Here is a 24,943-nt window from a genome sequence, read left to right as displayed (position 1 = left end):
AACACAGATCGCTCTCCTCCCCTTGTACGTCCCCGCCCCCTACAGTTAGAATCACTCCCTTAGGAAACACATTTAACCCCTTGTGTCCTTGTGCAATTTTATAGCACTGATCGCTGTATAAATGTGAATAGTCCCAAAAATGTGTCAAAAGTGTCCGATGTGTCTGCCATAATGTCGCAGTCACGAAAAAAAATTGCGATTGCCGCTCTTACTAGTAAAAAAAAAATAAATATTTTTTTTTTTTAAATGCCATAAATCTATCCTGTATTTTGTAGACGCTATAACTTTTGCGCAAACCAATCAATATACGCTTATTGCGATTTTTTTTACCAAAAATATGTAGAAGAATACGTATCGGCCGAAACTGAGGAAAAAATTAGTTTTTTTTTTTTTTTTTTAAATTGGGATATTTATTATAGCAAAAAGTAAAAAATATTGTGTTTTTTTTCAAAATTGTCGCTCTTCTTTTGTTTATAGCGCAAAAAATAAAAACCGCAGAGGTGATCAAATACCACCAAAAGAAAGCTCTATTTGTGGGGGAAAAAAGGACGTCAATTTTTTTTGGGTACAACGTTGCACGACTGTGCAATTGTCATTTAAAGTGCGACAACGCTGAAAACTAAAAATTGGCCTGGGAAGGAAGGGGGTGAAAATGCCCTGTATTGAACTGGTTAAGCGAACGAAGTTTGGCGCCATTCCACGAGTGTGTGCAATTTTAAAGCGTGACATGTTAGGTATCTATTTACTCGGCGTAACATCATTTTTCACATTATACAAAAACATTGGGCCAACTTTACTGTTTTGTTATTTTTTAAATCATGAAACTGTTCCCCCCCCCCCAAAAAAAACACGTTTGAAAAATTGTTATCGTATTGTTAAAGAGATAAAAAGCTGCCAGACCGCCATTTTATTCCCTAGGGTGTCTGCTAAAAAAATGTATATAATGTTTGGGGGTTCTGAGTAATTTTCTATTAAAAAAGAAATGATGATTTTTGCATGTAGGAGAGGAGTGTCAGAATAGGCCGGTATGGAAGTGGTTAAATTTACAAGTGCTTTTTATTACTGTCTAAATTGGCCCTAGTATAGGTATGAATGTGAGTTAGGGACCTTAGATTGTAAGCTCCTTGAGGGTATAGGGACTGATGTGAATGTATAATATATATATGTAAAGCGCTGCGTAAATTGACGGCGCTATATAAGTACCTGAAATAAATAAATAATAAATAAATAAATTACCACTAATATTCCTTTATATTGGTTTTTAAAATGTACAAATGCAGCAATTTAGGAATCAGATGAAAGGTTTAGCACTGGAAAACACTTTTTGAAAGATAAAAAGTGCATTTTATAGACATCTATATAGATCAGACCAAAATGAGGGACAGATGAGGAGGAATGAGGGACAGATGAGGAGGAATGAGGGACAGATGAGGAGGAATGAGGGACAAATGAGGAGGAATGAGGGACAGAGGGACATTGCTCCAAATCAGGGACAGTCCCTCGAAATCAGGGACAGTTGGGAGCTATGAGAAAACACATGGATTGTTTTCAGTGGAGCAGTGTGTGAAATCATTCATCTCTAATGACTGCCCGAGGTTATAAACGTGACATTAATTACTATTACACACTACTGCAATCTGCTCATCTACCTCACACCACGCAGTTATTTGTTCAGCAACAACTCCTCCCAGTGGGGGGAACGTGTGGAGCCACGCATTTTTCTCGGAGGTGCTCCACAGCTCTCTCTAGCGTTTGAAGATAATATCATTGTAATAATGACTCCAAGAAAATGGCGCCTGGAGCGAGGACAGAAATTCTGAGCACTAGGGGACGCGCACAGCGTTGGCACGGCGCGGTTTTCAAACGTCCCGGAAGTGAAGTGTCTATTTTTGTAATGATCGGGCTCATTGTGGGTGACTGACAGTCGTCTGCCCGGCTGAGAGGAGAGCTCGGAGGGTGAGTGACAGGGGCTGTATAGAAGGCTGGGTGATAGACTGACCCCCCCCCCCCCCCCGGGGTTATGTGTGTGATTCTTGGAGGACATCTTTCTTATGGGTGTCCCCTGTACAGGGAGGTTTTACTTTCATACACACGTAGGTTGCTCTCACACATGATTGCGGGTGGAATTGCCGTGTTTTCAAATGGCTGGAAAACGTGGGGCGGGTTTGCGATGCCATTACTTCTCATGGCGCCACAATTTTTGCCCGTTAAATTGCGGCGAATGGCAACGCTTGTTGCTCAGCATGGATCACAAGCCTCTTTTGGGTGACCGTGTCCCGCATTGTGATTTGCTGCCCGACAATCATAGCGAGATTGGGCTGTCATTAGAAGTAATGGGATCACAAACGCATTCTGCGTATTTCAGCCATTTTGAAATTGCGGTGATTTCGCTCATGTGAAGGCAGCCTTAGACCCCTCTCGTGCTGGGGTATTTTTCAGGCGCTAAAGGGCTAAAAATAGCACCTGAAAAGCGCCTCCCCTGCAGCCCCAGTGTGAGATCCCCGAGTGCTTTACGGTGCGCCTGCGGGACATTAAAAAAAAGTTCTGCAAACAGCGTCTTTGGTGCGCTTTTCAGGCGCAATGGGCAGGGGCGATTTAGGAGCGCTCCCAAACCACCCCAAAGACGCTGTTTGCAGGACTTTTTCTGACGTCTCGAAAGCGCACCGCCCGAGTGTGAACGCAATCAGGCTTTCACATTCGGGCGACATGGGAGGCAGCGTTCAGGTGCTTTACAGGTGTTATTTCTAGTGCTAAAAAGCCGGAAAACTGCCTTACTGTGAAAGGGTTCTTAAAGTGACACTAAAGGTTTGTTGTGTGTTTTTTTTTTTTTTTTTTTTTTTTTTTTTTTTTTTTTTAAAGCGGAGGGCCACCCTAAAATAAAAAATTGCATTAACAGTCTTAAAAAAAAAAAAAAAAAAAAAAAATCTGAAAAGAAAAAATGAACTTACCTGAAACCCCTGTTGCTAGGCAGTCTTCCTAACCTGCCTCTTCCGTGGTGCTTCCTCTTTGGCGAGTGGCCCCGTTGCCTTCTGGGACGTGTGTGTCCCTCAGAAAACAGGGCCATTCACAAAGCGCCGCGCGACTCGCGCATGCGCAGTAGGAAATGGGCAGTGAAGCTGCAAGGCTCCACTGCCTGTTTACCTTCATTAAGATGGAGGTGCCGGCAGCGACATCGCGGGCTCGCTGGACTGGTAAGTGTCCTTATTAAAGTGGAGGTCCACCCTGAAAAAAAAAAATGCACAAAAAAATACCTAATGGAGGAAAAAAAAACATTTTTTTACTTACGTGAAATGGCTGTTGCTAGGCAGTCTTCCTAATCTGCTTTTCCTACACCGCGGTGATGTTCAGTCTTCTGCTCCCTGCGTTGTCTTCTGGGGAATGGGGCTCGGTGTGTTATGGGAACTGTGTGTGTCTCACAACACATCGCGTCCCGTTCACAAAACGCAGCGCCGCTCGCATGTGCGAAGTAGGAAACTGGCAGTGAAGCCGCAAGGCTCCACTGCCTGTTTCCCTTACTTAGGATGGCGGTGCCGAGAGCCGAGGGATGGGTCGGCCTCAGGCGGCTGACATCGCGGGCACCCAGGACAGGTAAGTTTACTTATTTAACCACTAAGCCACCGCCCACCGTCATATGACGGCGGGACGAGGCTTCTGTTGTTCTGGGAGGACGTCATATGACGTCCTCGCCCTCCCGAGCCACTAGGGGGCGCGCGTGCGCCGCCGGCTGCGCCGCTCGGGACCCGGCGCCCGCGATGTCCGCCGGGCACCCGCGATTGCCGGGTAACAGAGCAGGAGCGTGGATCTGTGCATGTAAACACAGATCCACGTCCTGTCAGAGAGGAGAGGAGACCGATGGCGTGTCCCTTGTACATAGGGACAGCGATCGGTCACCTCCCCCAGTCAGTCCCCTCCCCCCACAGTTAGAATCACCTCCTTAGGTCATACATTAACCCCTCGAGCGCCCCCTAGTGTTAACCCCTTCCCTGCCAGTCACATTTACACAGTAATCAATGCAATTTTATAGCATTGATCACTGTATAAATGTGAATGGTCCCAAAAATGTGTCAAAAGTGTCCGATGTGCCCGCCACAATATCGCAGTCACAATAAAAATTGCAGATCGCCGCCATTACTAGTAAAAAATAAATAAATAATAAAAATGCTATAAATCTATCCCCTATTTTGTAGACACTATAACTTTTGCGCAAACCAATCAATATACGCTTATCGCAATTTTTTTTTACCAAAAATATGTAGAAGAATACATATCGGCCTAAACTGAGGAAAACATTTGTTAAAAAAAAAAAAATTGGATATTTATTATAGCAAAAAGTAAAAAATATTGTTTTTTTTTCAAAATTGTCCCTCTTCTTTTGTTTATAGCGCAATAAATAAAAACCGCAGAGGTGATCAAATACCACCAAAAGAAAGCTCTATTTGTGGGGAAAAAATGATAAAAATTTCATTAGGGTGCAGTGTAACATGACTGCGCAATTGTCATTCAAAGTGCGACAGCGCTGAAAACTGAAAAATGGCTTGGGCAGGAAGGGGGTGTAAGTGCCCTGTATTGAGGTGGTTAAAGTCAGCAGCTACAGTGTTTGTAGCTGCTGACTTAAAAAAAAAAAAAAAAAAATCGCAGCCGGAACACCCCTTTAAATAACAAACATACTTATCTCCACTGTGCAGCTTGTTTTGCACAGAGTGGCCCCGAACCTGCTCTTCTGGGGTCCCCCAGCAGCTCTCGTGGCTCCTCCCCGCATCAGGCAACCCCCCTGGGAGAAGCGCTACCTTGCGGGCGCACTCCCGAGTCCAGCACGAATGCAGGACTCGGCCCCCCCCCCCCCCCGGCGGCCGCGTCATTGGATTTGATTGACAGTAGCAGGAGCCAATGGCTGCGCTGCTATCAATCTATCCAATCAACAGCCGAGGACCACCTAGCAGAGAGATGGGGTTCAAGGGTTCAGGTAAGTAAAACGGGGGGGGCTGGGGCTTTCACTGCCAGGTGTTTTTTCATTTTAATGCATACAATGCAATGCATTAAGGTGAAAAAGCACAGACCTTTACAACCCCTTTAAGGCTTTCTGGCCCCAATTCTCCTCTTCTGGGGTCTCCTGCCAGCGCTCACCGCCCCTCCCTTCCAAACACCCCCATAGCAAGCTGTGTACTGAGGTCTCTGTGTGTCAGCAAAACCTATGAGAGAGAAGAGAGCCGCTACAGACGGGCACATCGCTGCATCAAGTTAGGACTTGGGTAAGTATAAAGGGGTGAGAGGAGATGCTGCTACCCAAACATTTTATACCATAACCGCTTTCCGGCTGCTTGCCCGCAATGTACTGCGGACGGGTGGCCGCTGTAGGCAAAGCAGGGTACTGGTGTGTTGCTGCCTACTTCCGTGTTTTGGGTGCGCTCCCTGCCCAGTGCCCGCTGTGATTGTATACACAATCTGACAACAGTCAGCAAACACCGGCCAATGATTCATGGCCGGGACATGCTGATCAGCTGTGTACATTCCTAGCCCAGAGCTCTGTGTGTATAAATAACACACATTCCTGTAGAAAGCAAGGATTTGTCAGTTTCTCATCAATTAAAGGCATTGGTCAAAAGCAGCACACTGTACACACATTACACATAGTTAAGCACACAGTTAACCCTTTGATCACCCTAGATGTTAACTCCTTCCTAGCCAGTGTAATTAGTACAGTGACCATGTATATAGTATTAGATCTGATCACTGTATTAGTGTCACTGGTGATGTTAGTGTCAGATTGACTGCCACAGTATCCCGGTACCGCTAAAAGTTGCTCATCGCCGCCATTAGTATAAAAAAAAAAAAAAAAAAATTCCAGTGTATATATAGCAGTTTATAGATGCTATACCTTTCGCACAAACCAATCAATATACTCTTATTGGGATTCTTTTTTTTATCAAAAACGTAGCAGAATACATCTTGGCACTCAATGACAATGTGGCATGTCTATCTCTATAAGACTAACTCAAATGGCCAAGTCAGGACAAGTCTGATCATTGGAGGAGAGCATAGCTAGAAAACTGGCCATGCTGTGCTCTCCTGCTTAGTATGATCAGTTATTAGGAAAGCAGAGGGACTGGCAGGAACACCAGGGATTTCACATAAAGGAAGCAATACAAAGAGAACAGAAGACTTTCTCATACAAGTACATGGTACAGCAGGCACATATTAGGAATATGGAATGTTAGGGAAGTTGTGATCAAGCAAGACATATCTTGTGAAACGCGTTAACTGCATTCCCTGTCACTTGTCTGGCTTTTGATAATAAAGCATTCACCAAGCAATCAAATAATCCAGTGTGCTACCATTTCGTTGATGTTTATCTACATATTCCTTAAACATTTCACTGCCAAGTGCATATGCCGTACGGACCTACAGAAGTGCCCGCAGGTGACCAAGTCACTACGGCGTACGGACCTCCTTTCTCCCTCTCCTATAAGCTTATGGTCACTTCAATGACCATAAGCTTATATCAGAATTGTTCAACAGACAACCCGCTGATCAGAGTTAATAACCCCTTAATATGACCACCCCCCCCCCCCCATGCTGCCGCTTCCCTGTCCACAGCCTCTCCACCCCTGCTACTAAATGTCACCTATAACTACCCACCACTCTCATTTCCTATCCCCCCGCAGCTACCATCATAAGCCGGCATCCCTCCTCTGCCGCTTCTGCCGGCTTCAGGTGCTGCTCGCGGCATGGGGGGGTCGAGATATGTCCCCCCATCACTTGGCCCCCGCACCCCCGATCCATCCCTGCTCCAGCAGCATTCCCTCCTTCTACTCCTGCAGCTTCTGCTCCGGTAATCTGACAGGCTGGGGACTGCGGCGGGGGGGGTATATCTCAGCTTCTCCTCCCGGCCAACCTGATCCATCCTGATTGACCAGGAGGAGAAGCCGGAAGATGATTGCGAATATTAATTAGCTGTTGTCACAAGTGGGTGGGTTCGGGGTGCAATGCTCTGCGCCCTGAGCCCAACCTTTTTAAAGCTAATTAGAGCCTCAGGCTCTAATCATGTGGCTTGAAGAAAAAAAAAAAACTCATACAAACGTATGAGTCCGGCATCCTGCAGGAGGGTGGCGCCTGTGCTCCCCTAATGGACAGGCCGCTTCGGGTAAGACTCCTTTCACATGGAGCGTAGTTTGTCAAGCAGATACGCCTGCTCAGTGGGGGATCTGTCTGCTGATCCCTGCTGAGCAGGCGGATGACAGGTTCGTGTTCGCTCTGCTAATGCAGAGCAGACACAGCTCGCTATTCTCTATGGGACAGTCAGATGGAAACGGACCACCTGTCCATTTCCATCGGACGCCATCCGATCCGATCTGCTAGATGGATGGGGTATGGAATCCCCATCAGTCTGTTTTTAGCGGACTGGATCGGATGCAAGCGGATGTTAACAGACACATGTCAGATGGAAACGGACCACCTGTCCATTTCCATCGGACGCCATCCGATCCGATCTGCTAGATGGATGGGGTATGGAATCCCCATCCGTCTGTTTTTAGCGGACTGGATCGGATGCAAGCGGATGTTAACAGACACATGTCCATTTACATCAGCCTCTCCATATCAGAACAATCGGTGGTCCGATTGGGCCTGCCTGAAAAACGGACAGGCAAGCCCGATCGGTGTGCTTATGTGAAAGGGGCCTAAGGCCTTGTTCACACTGAGCATACACAGTGTACCTTTACAGGGATGCACAGGTGGACCGAGCATCTCTGTGCAGGCGGTCTCATTGATGTCATGTGGAATGTAGCACCTGCACAGAGCCGCTGCTCCCAATTTTATATCCATGTAGGTCCGCATGCATGTCCCTGACCTCACACTGTCTGCGTTCAGGGTCATGTACCCACATGGATGTCAGATTGGGAACCACATCTATGGCTGTGCAGCTGTTGCATCCCAATTGACATAAATGGGACTGCCTGTATGGGGATGCACGGAACACCTGTGCATCCCTGTGTGGGTAAACATGGCCATCCATGGGCGTACACTTTAGTATGCCACATGTGAATGATGCTTTAGTACTAATGTACTAATTTAGCAGGAATATTGTAAGTTACGTTGTGTTTATGTGCAAAATTTATGATTTTAGTGTATTTTTAGTGAAAATAGCAATATGATGAACATTTGCGCAATTATTGCGGGGCCCAAAAAATCAGTAGCACTTTTTTTTTCTACAGCTCATGTGCTAGTTTGAGGGGTCTTTTCTGACAGCTGTAAGGCTACTTTCATACTTGGGTGGGCGCCGGCGGTAAAGCAGCGCTATTTTCCAAAACGTCTTTCAGGACAGCACCCGAGAGATCATGGCTCCTCCTCCCACAGGAAACACCTCATCAATTAAGTCTTTAAATTGGAATCCTCCACGTTGCCTCATCAGTTGTTTGTAGAGAACTCCAGCCCCAGCTGCAACACATAAGCGACAGTTATATCATAGAAATGGCCTTACTGACCTTTGCGGAAGAAGTCCAGGGGCAACATACTCAGATCCTGTCAGACAACGCCACGGCGGTGGCTTACATAAACAGACAGGGGGGAACCAGAAGCAAAGTTCTGCAGAGCTTGGCAAAAGGCATTCTGAGTTGGGCAGAGCTCCATACTCTATCCTTATCCGCGGTCCATTTAAAAGGGACCCTAAACAGAGTAGCGGACTTCCTAAGCAGGAACCAGATTTTAGAGGCAGAGTGGCAATTGAATCCAGAAGTCTTCCAGTTAATAGTGCAGAAATGGGGGCGCCCAAGAGTGGATCTCTTCGCCACCCAGGAAAACTCGCAAATGTTTCGCTTCTTCTCCCTGAACAGGAACGAGGCATCACTGGGAGTGGATGCTCTGGCACAAGATTGGAAGTTTCACCCCTGTTACGCATTCCCCCCGTTTCAGCTTATCCCTCGGGTCATAGCAAAAATCAGGAAGGAGGAGACAACAGTGATCCTCATCACTCCTTTCTGGCCAAAAAGGCCTTGGTTTTCATCCCTTCTTCAGATGCAACAAGAACCTTACTGGCACCTTCCGTTAAGAAAAGACCTTCTGTTACAAGGTCCTCTGCTTCACCAGGAAGTAGCAAAACTAAAGCTCACGGCCTGGCTACTGAGGAGCAGCTCCTGAAGAGGAAAGGTTTCTCGGATAGGTTGGTAGCTACCCTCCTATCCAGTAGAAAGAAGGTTACAAGAGCAATCTATTCCAAAGTCTGGAAAATCTTCAACTCCTGGTGCACAGCATCTGACAGATCTCCAAAACAAATTTCTTCTGTGCTTGAGTTTCTGCAAGAAGGGGCGGACAAGGGCTTAGCGGTCAGCATCCTCAAGGTTCAAGTTGCTGCGCTGGGGGTATTCCTGGAAAAATCCATTTCATCACAACCCCTAGTAATAAGATTCTTCAAAGCTCTTACCCGGTCTAGACCAGTGGTAATCAAAAGCTGTCCAGCATGGGACTTATCGGTTGTTCTACAGGCCCTGACCAAGGAACCTTTTGAACCCATTAATTTAGCCTCCCTGAAATTGATTACTTTGAAAACAGTGTTTTTAGTGGCTGTTACAACAGCTCGAAGAGTCAGTGAGCTGCAAGCCTTATCAATCAGGGAGCCTTTCTTTTCCATTTTTTCAGACCGAATTGTTCTGAAGACGGATCCTAATTTTTTGCCGAAGGTCGCTTCGATCCAGACTCGAACTCAGGAAATAATACTTCCTACCTTTTTGTTCTAATCCATCGGGTAAGAAGGAAGAAGAATTCCATACCCTGGATGTAAAAAGAGCAGTCTTGAGTTACTTGGAAAACACTAAAGACTTTAGATGTTCAGATGCTCTGTTTGTTTTATTTTCCGGTAATAAAAAAGGAAGACAAGCTTCTAGAGGAACCATTGCCAGATGGTTGAGAATGGCTATCTCAGAAGCCTATTCCCTTACAGGTCAAGAGAGTCCATTAAATGTCCGGGCTCATTCTACAAGAGCTTCGGCGGTGAGTTGGGCAGAAAAAGCTGGCGCCACCCCCGAACAAATCTGTAAGGCAGCTACTTGGACAAGTCTGACAACCTTTGCCCGTCATTATAGGTTAGATCTCATGACGGCTGGGGACCAGGCTTTTGGAAGGAAAGTCTTACAGGCTGTTGTCCCACCCTAAATGGAGTAAGTCTCGATTATCCTCTCGGGTGCTGTCCTGAAAGACGTTTTGGAAAATTGCAAGTTAGACTTACCGGTAACTTGTTTTCCAATAGGCTTTCAGGACAGCAGTAACCCGCCCTTTGTTTATGCTAATGCTGTAATACTATGATATAACTGTCGCTTATGTGTTGCAGCTGGGGCTGGAGTTCTCTACAAACAACTGATGAGGCAACGTGGAGGATTCCAATTTAAAGACTTAATTGATGAGGTGTTTCCTGTGGGAGGAGGAGCCATGATCTCTCGGGTGCTGTCCTGAAAGCCTATTGGAAAACAAGTTACCGGTAAGTCTACCTTGCAATTTTTAGCTCTACTTTTACCGTCGTTTTAGCAGCACTATTCGGCCACTAGCAGGGTAGTTTTAACCCCCGCTAGTGGGCGAAAACGGGTTAAAACTGCCCGAAAACCGGCACTTTGCCAGCGGGTTTGCGGCTCTGCCCCATTGTTTTCAGTGGGAAGGCGCGCTTTAGGAGCGGTGAATACACCGCTCCTATAGCGCTGCAAAAATGCGGCTTGCAGGACTTTTTTTTCGCGTCCTGCAAGTGCACCGCTCCAGTGTGAAAGCACTCGGGCTTTCACACTGGAGACACAAGAGAGGCTCTTTACAGGCGCTATTTTTAGCACTGTAGCGCCTGTAAAGCGCCTCAGTGTGAAAGTATCCTAAGTGAAAAATGAAAACTTCCAGATTTTTAGGGAAATTTTTGGGTACGTTCGATTTTCACCATTTTGCAAAGAGGCACAATTTAAAACTCCATACAGGTTCATTTTTTATATTTAGTAGGGATTTAGCAAGAATTTTGTAAAATTGGCTGTATTTTTATCTGCTATTAATGGTTTTAGTGTATTTTTTGCAAATATCGCGAGGTTTAAAAAAATCAGTAGCCCCTTCTTTTTTTTTTTTTTTTTTTTTTTTCTAGAGGTCATATGCTTTCAGAAAATATATGGTTTTGGGGGTCTTTCACAAATTCTGAAAGCTGTAGGGGAAAAAATGAAAACCTTCAGATTTTTAGAGAAATATTCACATTTTTGCGTACGTTCGATTTTCACTATTTCTCGCAATGTAAAAGTTAAAAATATTTGTTATTTAACGCAATACAGGTTAAGCTTTTATATTTAGTAGGAATTTTGTAAAATTAGCTGTGTTTTTATCTGCTAAAAATGGTTTTAGTGTATTTTTTGCAAATATATTGGTTTGATAAACATTTGAGCAAATACCGCGGGGTCTAAAAAATCAGTAGCACCTTCTTTTTATTCTACGGATCATGTGCTTTCAGAAAATATATGGTTTGGGGGGTCTTTCATAAATTCTGAAAGCTATAAGTGAGAAATAAAAAAAGCAAAGGAAAAATTGCAAAAATCATCTGGTCACCAGTGTACAAAATGGAGCAAAGGGCCTGGCAGTGAAAGGGTTAAAGAACCATACGTTTCTGCAAACGTATCAAATGTTATGTGTGTGTGTCTATATAGATAGTGTAAACTTCTTTCTTTCCTTAGAACACAACAAAAATATGACCTCCAAAATCCTGACTAACAAGCTGGGCCTAAAATCTCCTGTGCCAAAAAGTGACAACAATGTGGAAAAGCTCAGGAAAGAAAATGCTGCTTTAAAAAAGAAACTGGAGGAATCGTCCAAATCAAAGATGTCCGATGGAGAGAAGAACAGATTGTTGGAGGTAACACACCATTGATGGATGTGGTCTCTTTTTGCATCATTACAGAATGAGTGTGATGGATGTTGCTGTGACCCTCAGTAAAGCCTGTGGATGTTGGGCCCTAAAATGAAACTCCAGGCACACGTTAAAAAGCACTAATTAATGAATGCAGTTTTCTAGATTCATACTTGCCTATGTGAATGCAGCATCAGACCTATGCTGCATCTGTCCCCCAGCGTCTCTGCACTGAGAACCGAGCCACCATACACCGCCGATGGCTCGATTCTCTCACCTCCCCCGAGTGGAGAGCTGCTGACTTTGTCAGCATCTCTCCTGCTCTGCTCCTCCACGCTCACTGAAGCGCTGAGCTGTGCAGGGGCGGGGAGTGGCCGTCTCAGCGGCTCGCTGAGACTATCAGTCCAGGCACCTGGCGGATCCAGACTTCTGAAGTCGGGATGACGCAGTGCCTCGACTGATTCCAGTGACGTCAGTGAAGAGTGGACCTCAGACCGCTCTCTGTTGAAAATGGGTCACAGGAGTGCAAAACAAATTGCACTCCTGTGTCCCATAGGAGAAGCCCAGCCTAAAAAGCACAGACTGGACTTCTATAAATGCATTTTAAATACAATGTACTGTAAATACTTATGACTTGATTTCCGCCTCTTCAATTCTCATGTACAGCAACCACCCAGGGGTACTTGGGTCCAGTAAGGTGTCCTTCATTCCCATGTGGTGACAAGAAGTTAAAGCAAAGAGTGGTGACCTAGCTGTATTGTTGGACTGCACAAAAGTCAAGTCATTGTGCTGGCTATGCTGTGCTACGGTACTGTGTAGATGTCAGGACAGGATGGACTGAAATACAAAGCATTTAGCAGGCAAGACCGCTCCTTGTTTTGTATACTAACTATGAATTGATCTGTGTGCTTGGTTCAGCTTTAGTGATACAAGGGTGTGTAAAAAAAAAAAACTATTTTCAACCACTTGCGCACTGCCCGCCTTCAATGTACTGCGGACGGGCGGCCTGTATGTCGCCTGCTGACACCCTCGGTAATTGTATACAGCAGGGGGTCTCTCAGTAAATTTCAGCTAATGATTCATGGCCGGGACCTGCTGATCAGCTGTGTCCAATCACAGCCTAGAGCCCTGTGTTGACCATCAACACAGGGCTCTGTACAGAGGGAACAATCTCTGCTTTTTATCCCTGCAAAGCAGGAATAAAAAACAAAGGGATATGTTAATAAATGCAGCACACTGTACACACATTACACACAGGCCCACTTTTAACCCCTTCCCAACCAGTGTCATTAGTACAGTGACTGTATAATATCACTGTATTAGTGTCACTGCTCATGTCAGTGGCAGTTGGTCAGTTCCACCCCAGTGTCAGATTGCCCATGCAATTACCAGTTAAAGTAGCCCAGTGCTAAATGGCAAAAAAAATGGCCTGGCCGTGAAGGGGGTAAAACCTTCCTGAGCTCAAGTGGCATTAAATGATGATACTCTCAGGGTTAAAGTAGATGAGTGAGGAACACTTCTTGTACTGGCTAGTTTAACCTAGGAAAAGCACCGACTACAACCTTTTTTTGCAAACTGATTTCAACTTGTTTGAAAATGAAGTGACTTCAAATGAGGGGTAAAATCATGACTGCATTGAATTGTGTCCTTGTAGAAAATACTTGACCTTGAAACACAGAAGGTGAAAAACGGTCAGGATCTTGATATTATACGGAATCGTAGTGATGCACTGAATGCCAAGAATAAAGAGCTGGTCCTAGAGGCAAATCAAGAAGCCAAAACCATAGAGAACGTTTCCAGAGAGATTCGCAAGCAGATACCAGAGGTTCCACCACGCATAGTTCAGTGCAAGACCAGCGTGCCACAGACTGGCCAGGTACTGTCAGATGTTTCCCCAAACAAACCCTCTCTGATGGGATCTGGGTTTCCCTCCTCATCTTCCAGGACTAGCTACTTGAGAGATTGGCACCGCCCTCTACAGGAAACACAAATCTGACACAATTTAAAAGGCCCCTCCCTCTCCTCCCAACCCTCAGTTGTTTTGTGTTTCCAGACCCTCCAGGAGCACATTGTAATGGTGTGTGGGTTTTTTTTTTTTTTTTTTTTTTATAGGTCTAGTAATTGTGGTTGGTGGACCCCCCTTCTGTGGTGATATCCAGGACTGGTTGTAGCCATGTCTGGGGTGTTTTTCTAGGTTTTTAGTCTAAGAAGGGCCCCCTGTATATATTGGGTTACTTGCCTCCCCGGAGGTTTAGCAGCGGCAACTCCCTTCCAGGTCCAGCGTATAGCTGTGGGGAGAGTCATCTTCCTTGTGTCTTCCCCGCGTTGGGTGTACCAAAATTGCATTGGAGGACTTCCAGTGACGTGCCTGAACCGGTAGTGACACGACGCACTTCCAGGACGCTGAGGATCGCAGCGTGGTACAATGCCAGGGACTCGCTGCTTTGGAAACAGTCTGCCAGATGTAGGGCAGGCTAGTTTAGCAGTGCAGCGGCGGTCAGAGGAGTCTCACCAGCCAGGCCTGAGGATGGAGCACCCGCTTGAGTTAGCGGTGGCATCTGGGTCCAATACTGCCTCCACGGTAAGCCCTTGTCTGTGGATAAAGAGCTACTGCTGCAGGGGGGGTCTGTATAAGTCTTTTTTTATGGTTTTTGTTTTCTGTTTTTTCTTTTTTTTTTTTTTTCCTAGGTTGACAAACCTGTAAAGAAAAAATGTGGGAATGGTAGAGCCAGACTTTCTAGTAGTTGTAAGAAACTGTTTTGTGAGTATTGTATTCTGTCAAAGGCAGGTTCTGGGTCTACTGCCTCTTTTAAGGAGTTGATGACTTCTATTAAGGAGGTAGTGGCCTTTTTTTGGTCCTTTTAACAACAGAGTAGCCCGGCTAGGGCCTTCCACTTCTAAACCTCTGACTCAGGAGCCTTCAGTCTCAGCTAGATCTCCACCTCTTTTAGTATCAAAGACCTGTAGTTCATGTATTGTTTCTGACCTGGAAGAAGGTGAGAATCCGGTATCTACATCTGAGGAGTCTGCATTAGAGGATGAGGATGCTGGTAGCTCAACTAGGTATCTTTTTACAGTTGAACTATTAAAGTCAATATATGCTTCTAAACAGATTGAGATGCCTCAGCAAGCCCAATCTGTTTAGGATAAAATGTACAGAGGTCTGAAAGGATGGAAAGCTAGGTCTTTTCCTGTGCATAATTCACTCAAGGACGTGATACTTTCTGAGTGGAAAGATCCTGAAAAAAGGTTGTTCCAATCTAGGACACTAGAGAAGGTTTCCCTTTCAGTCCGATTTTGAGGAAGTTTTTTTTTTTTTCAAATGTTCTAGATTAGTTGCTCCTATGTCACAAATATCTAAAAAGTCAGATCTTTTATTTGAGGACTTTGGAGTCCTTAAGGATCAGATGGATAGGAAGGCCGACTCTTTTTACTACGTAAAGCCTGGGATGCCTCTGCCTTTTCTTTAGGACCAGCTGTAGAGTCAACCTGTGTTGCTAGGAATTTAGATGTGTGGGTCCAACGCCTTGACCATCTCTCCTCTGATACCCTCATAGAGGAGATCAGGGATTCTCTAACCCTTATTGCTAAGTCAGTTGCTTTTTTTGGCTGATGCGGCAGCAGATTCTGTAAAATCTGTGGTCAGAAATTCAGCACTCATTAATTCAGCTAGACGGGCATTCTGGCTGAAATCTTGGGAAGGTGATCTTACCTCCAAGAATAAACTCTGCGGCATACCTTTTGAGGGCAAACTCTTATTCGGTTCTTCCTTAGAGGAAGTCCTAGCTCGTTCTTCCAGGAAGAGTAAACAGTTTCCATCTTCTCAAAAGAATAAGCCCCAGAAAAAGAGGCCCTTTTTGTGGCTTTCAGAACAAGGTAAATTTTAGGACAAATAGGCAACAGGCAAAGAAGAAGTGGTCATTTAACAAGGACAAGAAAAAAGGGGGGGCACTGTTTGCTCCTTCAGCCCCTACTAAAAATCCCCAGTGACACCAGAGCGGGGGGTAGGAGGGAGTTTGTCCCATTTCATCAAGGAATGAGCAGAGATTTCCAGCAATCCTTTTATCCTCCAAATGACAGAGGTTACAGGTTGGAATTCAAAAGCCCCCCCACCCCAGAGGTTTTTTCTTACCTATCTGCTGAGAAACCAAGCGAGACGGCAGGCCATGGTGAGTCTGATTGTGATATGGGAAACGGCAGGTTTCGGATGGACATAAATTTAAGCGTCCTGAACAGATTCATAGTATACAGACGATTCTGGATGGAAAACATTTATTCTGTAAGAAATCTGTTATTACCAGGAGTGTTCATGGTAAACCTGGATATTCAGGACGCTTAACTTCATGTACCAATCTGCCAGTCATCAAAAGTTCCTCAGATATGCAGTTCTCATGGAAAATGGTCCAAGTCATTGGCAGTTCAAAGCCCTCCCTTTTGGTCTCTCGGTAGCACCAAGGATTTTCACAAAAATCATGGCCTATTTTCGGATACAGAAGATATAGATCGTTCCATATTTAGACGATTTTTTTGGTCTTTGCCTGGGAAAAAGAGAGCCTTGTTCAGGATCTACAATTGATCTTACGGACCTTTCAGAAATTGGGGTGGAAGGTCAGTCGGCAGAAGTCTTGCCTGGTTCCCTCCCAGAGCATTCCCTTTTTAGGTTACCTAATACACTGTTGCCCAAAAGATTTTTCTTCTAGTAGAAAAGATTTTAAAGAGTCTTCTTTCCATGCAGAACTTCAGGTTGCTCCTGCAGGCCTCCCTTCGTCAGATCATGCAGTTATTGGGCTTAATGACTGCAGCCATTCCAGGTGTGCCATGGGCCCAATTGCATTCTAGGCCCCTTCAGGCGTTTCTTCTGCGTCATTGGGATTGCAGAAAAAAAGCTCTTTAAATCAGCTCATACAGCTTCCAATAGAGGTTTTTCTCAATCTGTCCTGGTCTGCAGGGAGGGAAGGACTGGGCACGGAATCCCCCAATGAAAATTACTACTGATGACAGTCTGGGGCTGGGGAGCTCACTCAGGGGACTGGTAGGCCCAGGGAGCCTGGGTGCCAGAGGAGGCATGCCACCCATCGAATTTCAGAGAACTGTTAGAAGTGGAGAAGGCTTTAGCTGCTCTGAAGGAGAGGGTCAATTCAAAAGACCTGTTGATTTTTTCAGACAATGCCACGACCGTGGCATACCTAAACAAGCAGGGGGACACTCGCTTGTATACTCTTCTTTTGTTAACCCAGCAGATTCTGTCCTGGGCAGAGAACAATTTCTCTTCTATTAGGGCAGTGCACATCATTGGGACTGGCGGACTATCTGAGCAGAATAAACCTCAGTGCCAGCAGTTGGTAACTGAATCAAGACACGTTTCAGGAGATGTGTTAAAGTGGGGTATTCCTAGAGTGGATCTTTTTGCATCCAGTCTCAACAAACTACTGGTTTTCTTCTCGCTGGAAAGAGACGGAGTCCTTAGGGACAGATGCGCTCTCCTTCCTGTGGAAAGTCACTCTAGCCTACTCCTTCCCCTCCCAATTTCCTCTCTTACTGCTGGTAGTTTGGAAGATTCTTCAAGATTAAGCAGAAATTATCCTACTTGCCCCTTGGTGGCCCAGGAGGAGTTGGTTCTCCTCACTGAGACCTCTCTCAATAGAACCTCCCTGGCCCCTGCCGGAGTGGAGGGATCTTCTTTGTCAGGGGTCGGTGCTCCATCCAAACCCACAGACCTTCCATTTGATGGCCTGGAGGCTGAGCGGCACATCCTACAGCTAAGGGGGTGTTCAGAGAGGGTTATTGAGACTAACCTGGACAGCCATAAGTTAGTCACAAGAAAGGTCTATGGGAAAGTTTGGGAAAACTTTTTTGTTTCCTGGCAGATGACAGGAATAGATTCTTTTTCTACTCCCTATGTATTAGATTTTTTATAGAGAGGAGTGGAGAAAGGACTTTCTGTCAGCACCCTTTGGGTTCAGGTTTCTGCCCTGTCTGTTTGCAGAAAAAAAGACTAGCTGAGGACCCTTTGGTCAGGAGGTTTCTTTCAGCCAGAACTAGGCGTACACCCAGGGCTGTTAAACAGATTCCTCCCTGGGATCTGTCGTTGGTTTTAAATGCTATAACTAGGGCTCCTTTTGAGCCAATGCACGAGGCCTCTCTGAAATTGATTTCCTTAAAGATTACCTTTCTTTTTGGCTATAACATCGGGGAGAAGGATTTCTGATCTATAGCCCCTTTCCTGAGGCTTTTAGAGGACAGGGTAGTGATTAGGCCCGATCCTTTGTATTTACCCAAAGTTTCTTCCAGCTTTCACAGGTCCCAGGAGGTATACAAATACCATACTGGTGACCCCACAATAGGGATAAAACTTTTTCGCAGAAGGGAGTTTAACAAGACTCGTGGCCACTCATTAAAATTAGAAGAAAAGAGGTTTAACCTTAAACTACGTAGAGGGTTCTTTACTGTAAGAGCGGCAAGGATGTGGAATTCCCTTCCACGGGCAGTGGTCTCAGCGGGGGGCATTGATAGTTTCAAGAAACTATTAGATAAGCACCTAACGACCACAACATACAGGGGTATACAATGTAATACTGACATATAATCACACACATAGGTTGGACTTGATGGACTTGTGTCTTTTTTTTTTTTTTTTTTCAACCTCACCTACTATGTAACTATACGAGTTCTTCCTAGTTTTTGTTCCTCCCCCAAGAATGTAAAAGAGTAAAGATTTAGTTTTTTTTTTTTTTTTTGATGCCTTCTGCTTTATCTAGAAAGGTCTAGTGAGTTTAGGAGCTCCTTCCAACTCTTAGTGTTGTTTAGTGGCCCCAAGAAGGAGACCAAAGCATCTAAAAGTTCCATTTCCAGATGGATTAGGGAAGCAATTTGTGAAGCTTGCAGAGCGTCAGGTCACATCCCTCCTTCCAGAGTTGGAGCTCATTCAACGAGATCTTTGGCCACGTCATGGGCAGAAAGAGCGGGAGCATCATGGAAAGAAATGTCTAAAGCTGCTGTCTGGTCCTCCTCTCATGTGTTCATCAAGCATTATAGAGTCCAGATGCTCTCCAGCCAGGGCCTCTCCTTTGGTAGGAAAGTGCTTCATGCTGTCGTCCCTCCCCAAGATATAGAATCGTAGCTGTCCTGGAAGATGAGGAGGGGAACCTCCGTTAGACTTAACAGTAACGGTATTTCCATGAATCTTCCAGGCCAGCGTCTATATTCCCACCCTATTCTGTATTACTGGTCTCCTTTTGTTTACCTGGTGGTGTTTTAGCGAGTTTCTGTTATTCCTCTGCCGAGAGCACTTTTTGTTGGAGGTTTACTTGATCTTCTAACAACTAAGGGTCAGAGGAGAGGGAGGGGCCTTTTAAATTGTGCCTGATTTGTGTTTCCTGTAGAGGGCGGAGCCAATCATCTCAAGTAGCTGTCCTGGAAGATTCATGGAAATACCATTACCGGTAAGTCTAACGGGGGTTTTCCAATTTTATTACTGAAATGTTTCTGGAATCTTGGAGAAAAATTTACATTTAGCGATTTATTTTATTTTTATTTTTTTTATTCTTTTTTTCTCCATATAAATTTGTATTCTGCATTCTAGTCACGTGTGTATGAAAAATGCTGCTGTTTGAATATTTAATTTCAGCCTTTAAAAAAATATTACATTCTAGGGTTGCTATCCTTCAGTTTGTGGTGTGTGTTTTTTTTTTTTTTTTTTTTTTTTTTTTTTTTTTTATATTTTTTGCATTTTGTTGTATAGTAGCATATTTTGAAGTGGCCATATTGGTGTGTCCTTGCACTGTGTATAAGAGATTACTTCCTGATTATTTGAGATGCACACAAATCACAGCAGCCCGAACTTACACAATAGTGATGTATGGCTGCAGGATTAAAATTTGATATCATAACGCAAAACTGGCACTTTGGGACTATGTGGCGTGTTGAAGGTCTCTCTCTATTACAAAAACTTAGAGAGCTAAGTACATTGCTGTTGAATTTCAAGCATAAAAAAAGCGCTTACTCCTAATACAACAGGCATTAAAGTGGACTGCATCTTCTGATCTATAGATAAACAAACAAAATCTTTGGAGTCTCAAAAATATACAGTATATGAATAAGTTCATAAAGGGCATTATCCCAAGTAGAACAGCAATCATATAAACGAGGTGTAAGGGACTTTCAAATATGCACCTCATAAAGTCATTAAAGTGTTTGTTAACCCAAAAAAAGAAAATGCAGATCCTGGTCCCTTAAAGCAGATTGCACAGTGCTTGTGCTATGTAACTGTAAAGAAAACCTCCCTGAACCTGCCACTTTCTGTATGCCCTTTCTGCTCTGACCACAGAAATCAGGGTTACTCAGCCCTGACCACCGTTGTCAGTGCGTCCCTGCATCATATGCTGCTGTCCCCTCTGCTCTCCTCTCTCCCCCTTACCCCCTCCTTCCTGTAAACAAAAGTGTCAGAAGAAAGGTCTGGAGCCAAAGTGGTTTAAAATTCACCATACATTAACATTAAAAACATGGAATTAAATAGTTATATATGAGGAAATTCAAAATCATCCCCCTGTGTTTGTAGTCATGAGTAGAGCTCACTGAGCTCTATGAGCAGACTGTCAGTGTAGCTGTCTGCTCGTACGGCCAGGCATATGCTGAGTGATCAGAAGAATTAATGGACTACATAGAGCGTTCATCAATGCCCATTAATGATCATTAATGATTAAGCGCACTTGGAGTGTGTGAAATGCATCTACCAGCTTTCTGTCTTTTGTCAACACTTTGGATGTTCTGAAATAAAAAATCATTTTGATCCAGTATGGAGTGCGGCCATTTCTTCTATTATTGGCTTCTTTGTGCAAGGAGGAACAGGGTGAGCACTGTCAGAGCCCTACAAAATTACCTCTAGCAGGCCACTGGTGTGAACGTCTCTGACCAAACAATCAGAAACAGACTTCATGAGGTTGGCCTGACGTCCTCTAGTGGGCCTTGTGCTCACTGCCTGGCACCGTGGAGCTGCATTTGTCATTGAACACCAGAATTGGCAGGTCTGTCACTGGCACCCTGTGCTTTTCACAGATAAGAGCAAGTTCACCCTGAGCACATGTGATAGACGAGAAAGGGTCTGGAGAAGCGGTGGAGAACGTTATGCTGCCTGTAACATTGTTCAGCATGACTTGTTTGGTGGTGGGTCAGTCATGGTCTGGGGAGGCATATCCATGGAGGGCCGCACATACCTCGACAGGCTAGACAATGGCACCCTGACTGCCACTGGGTATCGGGATGAAATCCTTGGACATATTGTCAGACCCTACAGTGGTGCAGTGGGTCCTGGGTTCCTCCTGATGCATGACAATGCCCTGCCTCATGTGGCGAGAGTATGCAGCCAGTTCCTGGAGGATGAAGGAATTGATACCATTGAATGTCCCCCACGCTCACCTGACCTAAATCCAATAGAGCACCTCTGGGACTTTGTTTCGGTCCATCTGAGGACGCTAGGTTGCACCTCTGTTCAGGAGCACAGTGATGCCCTGTTCCAGATCTTGGAGGAAATACCCCAGGACACCATTCGCCATCTCATTAGGCGCATGCCTCGATGTTGTCAGGCATGCATACAAACCCTGGGGCCATACAAACTACCGAGTACCATTTTGAGTTGCTGCAATGACATTTCAGCAAAATAGACTAGCCTGCTGCATAATTTTTTCACTTTGATTTTCGGGGGGTCTTTGAATTCAGCCGTCTGTAGGTTGATGATTTTCATTCCCATTAAACGATGTGGCATCCTTTTCGTTCAGAAAGACAGCGTGCTCTGTTGAAAAACAGACTTACTTGGCAGATCACCAGCTAAAAATAAGAGCTCAAAAAATGTAACTAATGCAGTCACCACATCTAAGAATAAGTGTGCTGCAATATAATACATCGTTGCTTTTTGGTTTAATACTGCTTCAACTAAAGTCTAGTATGGTAATCCTTTGATCCAAACTGCATTTGTATGGTCAGGAAGAACATATTTCCTCTTGAGTGGTCTTTGGGGTTTTTTTTTCTGCCCCCTTAGAACAAAAACTGTGCATTCTTTTTGTAATAGATGGGTGTATCGCTTTTTATATATGGAGAGTGATGGATGAAGGGCGCGTGATCAGTTGCTCACATCAAAGTATAAGATTTATTCATATGAAAATAAAAGCCAATAAAGGCAAATAAAAGCAATTAAATAATGCCAATACTACGTATCAATACAAACAGGTAACAAAATATAAAAAACATGGAAATTTTAGATAAAAATGGGTTAAAAGTATCATGAGCCCATATTGAGGCGGGTGTTTAGAGTTGGCTGACGCGTTTCGAGGATAACCTCTTCATCAGAGCCTTTGAGAACCAGGGCGCAGTCTCTATGGGCCAGTAGGCCAAAATCTGTACATCAACATAATGGCTAGATCACTCTTTTATCTGAGGCAGAGAGACAGCTGCAGACACACTTGGCTGCAGTAACCTCTCAAGAGATCTTCACCCCCCTCCACCCTCTCTAATACAGGACAGCACTTTCCCAGGAGGACGCAGACAGGCTGAATAATCTCCCTTTCATCCAGCCCGTGACAGGTCCACACCATCCTACAATCCCTTCTCTACAAATTTAAAGGAGAACACACACACCATCTACTACCACATAGAACGCCTATACGTGGACTGGTATGGAACACAGAAAACCATATTCCCCATTTCAGGCCATCTTTTCCAACTAGCCATTATGTTGATGTACAGATTTTGGCCTACTGGCCCATAGAGACTGCGCCCTGGTTCTCAAAGGATCTGATGAAGACGGTAATCCTCGAAACGCGTCAGCCAACTCTAAACACCCGCCTCAATATGGGCTCATGATACTTTTAACCCATTTTTATCTAAAATTTCCATGTTTTTTATATTTTTTTTTACCTGTTTGTATTGATACGTAGTATTGGCATTATTTAATTGCTTTTATTTGCCTTTATTGTCTTTTTATTTTCATATGAATACATTTTATACTTTTTGATGTGAGCAACTGATCACGCGCCCTTCATCCATCACTCTCCATATAGCCTTACCTGACCACCCCGGGGTCATTTTCTGGGCAGCGGGACATGCAACACCATCTCTTTCAGCTTTGCTATAATTTCACAATACTACTTTTCTCAAACCCAAACAGACCCTCACAAGCGCAGGAGTAATCTTTCCTTGTCCACAATTTGTTTCGCTTTATATGTTTGCCTTTGCCCTTTTGTGAATTTAATTTTTCATTTTTGTTTATTTTTTACTAGTGAGGTTGGTGGAATGAAAATAGTTGACGGATTTTAATTTTTTTTTTTTTTTTTCCCTGTTGTACAATGAACTGGTGAACGTATAGTAATCTAAATATGTGGAACTTGCCATATGTATGAAATCTTCCTAAATAGGATTAATGTCAGACCAGGTTATGGTGGATATATACCGCTTTATCCTTTTTTTTTCCACTTTTTAAATATAGCAACCCAGCATAGCCTGCCTAGATCAATAAAAAAATGAAATTCTATACCATACTATGCCAATGCTATTAATCCTGACAGGACTCATGTCAGTACTTCTATTGCTGTGTGAGTTTATATAATCATCTGTAGTACCACAACCAGTAAAGTCATCATCACTGGGCATAGAGCGCTACTGTATGTCCAGCTATGAACCAGAGGTTAGAGAAAGAAATATGAGCGTTGTAAGGAGACCTATGGGGCTGCCATTGCAGACTTTCTGAGAATACTAATTGCCTGGCTGTCTGTGGCTTTACTATTTCCTACTTCTATGGCCAGGAACAATCGCATGGCATAAAAATACCTAAATGTATCCAGACTTTTCGTGTGTGTGTGTGTGTGTGTGTGTGTGTGTGTGTGTGTGTTTTTTTATCTATCTCTATCTCCTCCATTCCTAAAGTTTAAATGATTTCCACAAGATGGCGATATTTAACCAGAGTAAGTTTGTAGGTTCCACGGGAAGAAGGCTGGTTTACCAGTATTTCACACCGTCAACATTTGCTACTTTTGCCCTGTAAGCCATTGCTGGCTTTTTATTTTTTCCAATCAGATTTATAATTAGAATATGTTGTACACTATAAATCTGATTGTACAATATACTTCTTAGAGTTACCAAAACTATGTAATAAAACAAACCTGATCTGTTCAATTTGAATTACAGTAAATCAAACAGGCTCTTGACCCACATAGTTGATGGTAGATCCAAAGGAGTGTACAAAATGGCACCCACCCCACCTAACAAACCAACAAAATTTACTCTGTCAAACCATTTACGTTGAAAACAGAGGGTTTTGTTTGCACACATTTGTGAATATATGTGTAAGCTGCAGTGCCCACATCAAGGCTCCTCTGTGCATACTGTGGTCCTAACTACAGTTTTTAGAGTCTAAGTAAGGGCACATCTAGCAAGTGCATCTAGTGAATAAATTAGAGGTAGGTGTACCTGGAGGGAGCCCACCCCTTCTTACAGGGACGCACGTGATGCCCAGCAAGAGAAGAATGGCAGCAAAGGCATCCAGTGTGTCCCTGCACCCAATTCAACCAACTGTGCAAAAACGTGGCAACCACCCCAACTTATTACTGGCCTTACTGCAAAGGCTAGTAAGTGTGTTGGGAAATCTTTTGGGTTGTTTTTTTTAATGATGGATCCAAAAGACATTGTGCAATCAGATGGTCAGACTTAAGCTGGGTACACACACATCACCCAGCGGGTTGAATGATAAACTGACAGATCCCCACATCTACATAACTTCAGTGTCTCACAAGAGTGAGTACACCCCTTACTTTTTTGTAAATATTTAATTCTATCTTTTCATGTGACAACACTGAAGAAATTACACCTTGCTACAATGTAAAGTAGTGAGTGTACAGCTTGTATAACAGTGTAAATTTGCGGTCCCCTCCAAAATAACTGAACACACAGCCATTAATGTCTAAACTGCTGGCAGCAAAAGAGTACACCCCTAAGTGAAAATGTCCAAATTGGGCCCAAAGTGTCAATATTTTGTGTGCCCATTATTTTCCAGCACTGTGAAAGTGTCCCTCACGCTGCTCTGCATAATAGATAAATGTATATTAACCC

At 44.2% G+C, this 24,943-nt stretch overlaps 1 protein-coding gene across 1 annotated transcript in view; it reads left to right on the top strand.

Annotated features, from left to right (window-relative positions):
* Positions 1–1,838: 1,838 nt before the first annotated feature.
* Positions 1,839–24,943, top strand: part of CEP55 (centrosomal protein 55) — a 45,817-nt gene continuing 22,712 nt past the window's right edge. Inside the window, exons 1-3 of the mRNA XM_073596029.1 lie at positions 1,839–1,956; positions 11,676–11,854; positions 13,503–13,724. Of these exons, the coding sequence (XP_073452130.1) occupies positions 11,690–11,854; positions 13,503–13,724 (387 nt within the window). The 5' untranslated portion in view covers positions 1,839–1,956; positions 11,676–11,689. The remainder of the gene's footprint in view (positions 1,957–11,675; positions 11,855–13,502; positions 13,725–24,943) is intronic.

The sequence above is a fragment of the Aquarana catesbeiana genome, linkage group LG08 (assembly GCF_042186555.1).
Source record: "Aquarana catesbeiana isolate 2022-GZ linkage group LG08, ASM4218655v1, whole genome shotgun sequence".
NCBI classification, from domain to species: Eukaryota; Metazoa; Chordata; class Amphibia; order Anura; family Ranidae; genus Aquarana; species Aquarana catesbeiana.
This window is presented reverse-complemented; position numbering and strand designations above follow the sequence as displayed.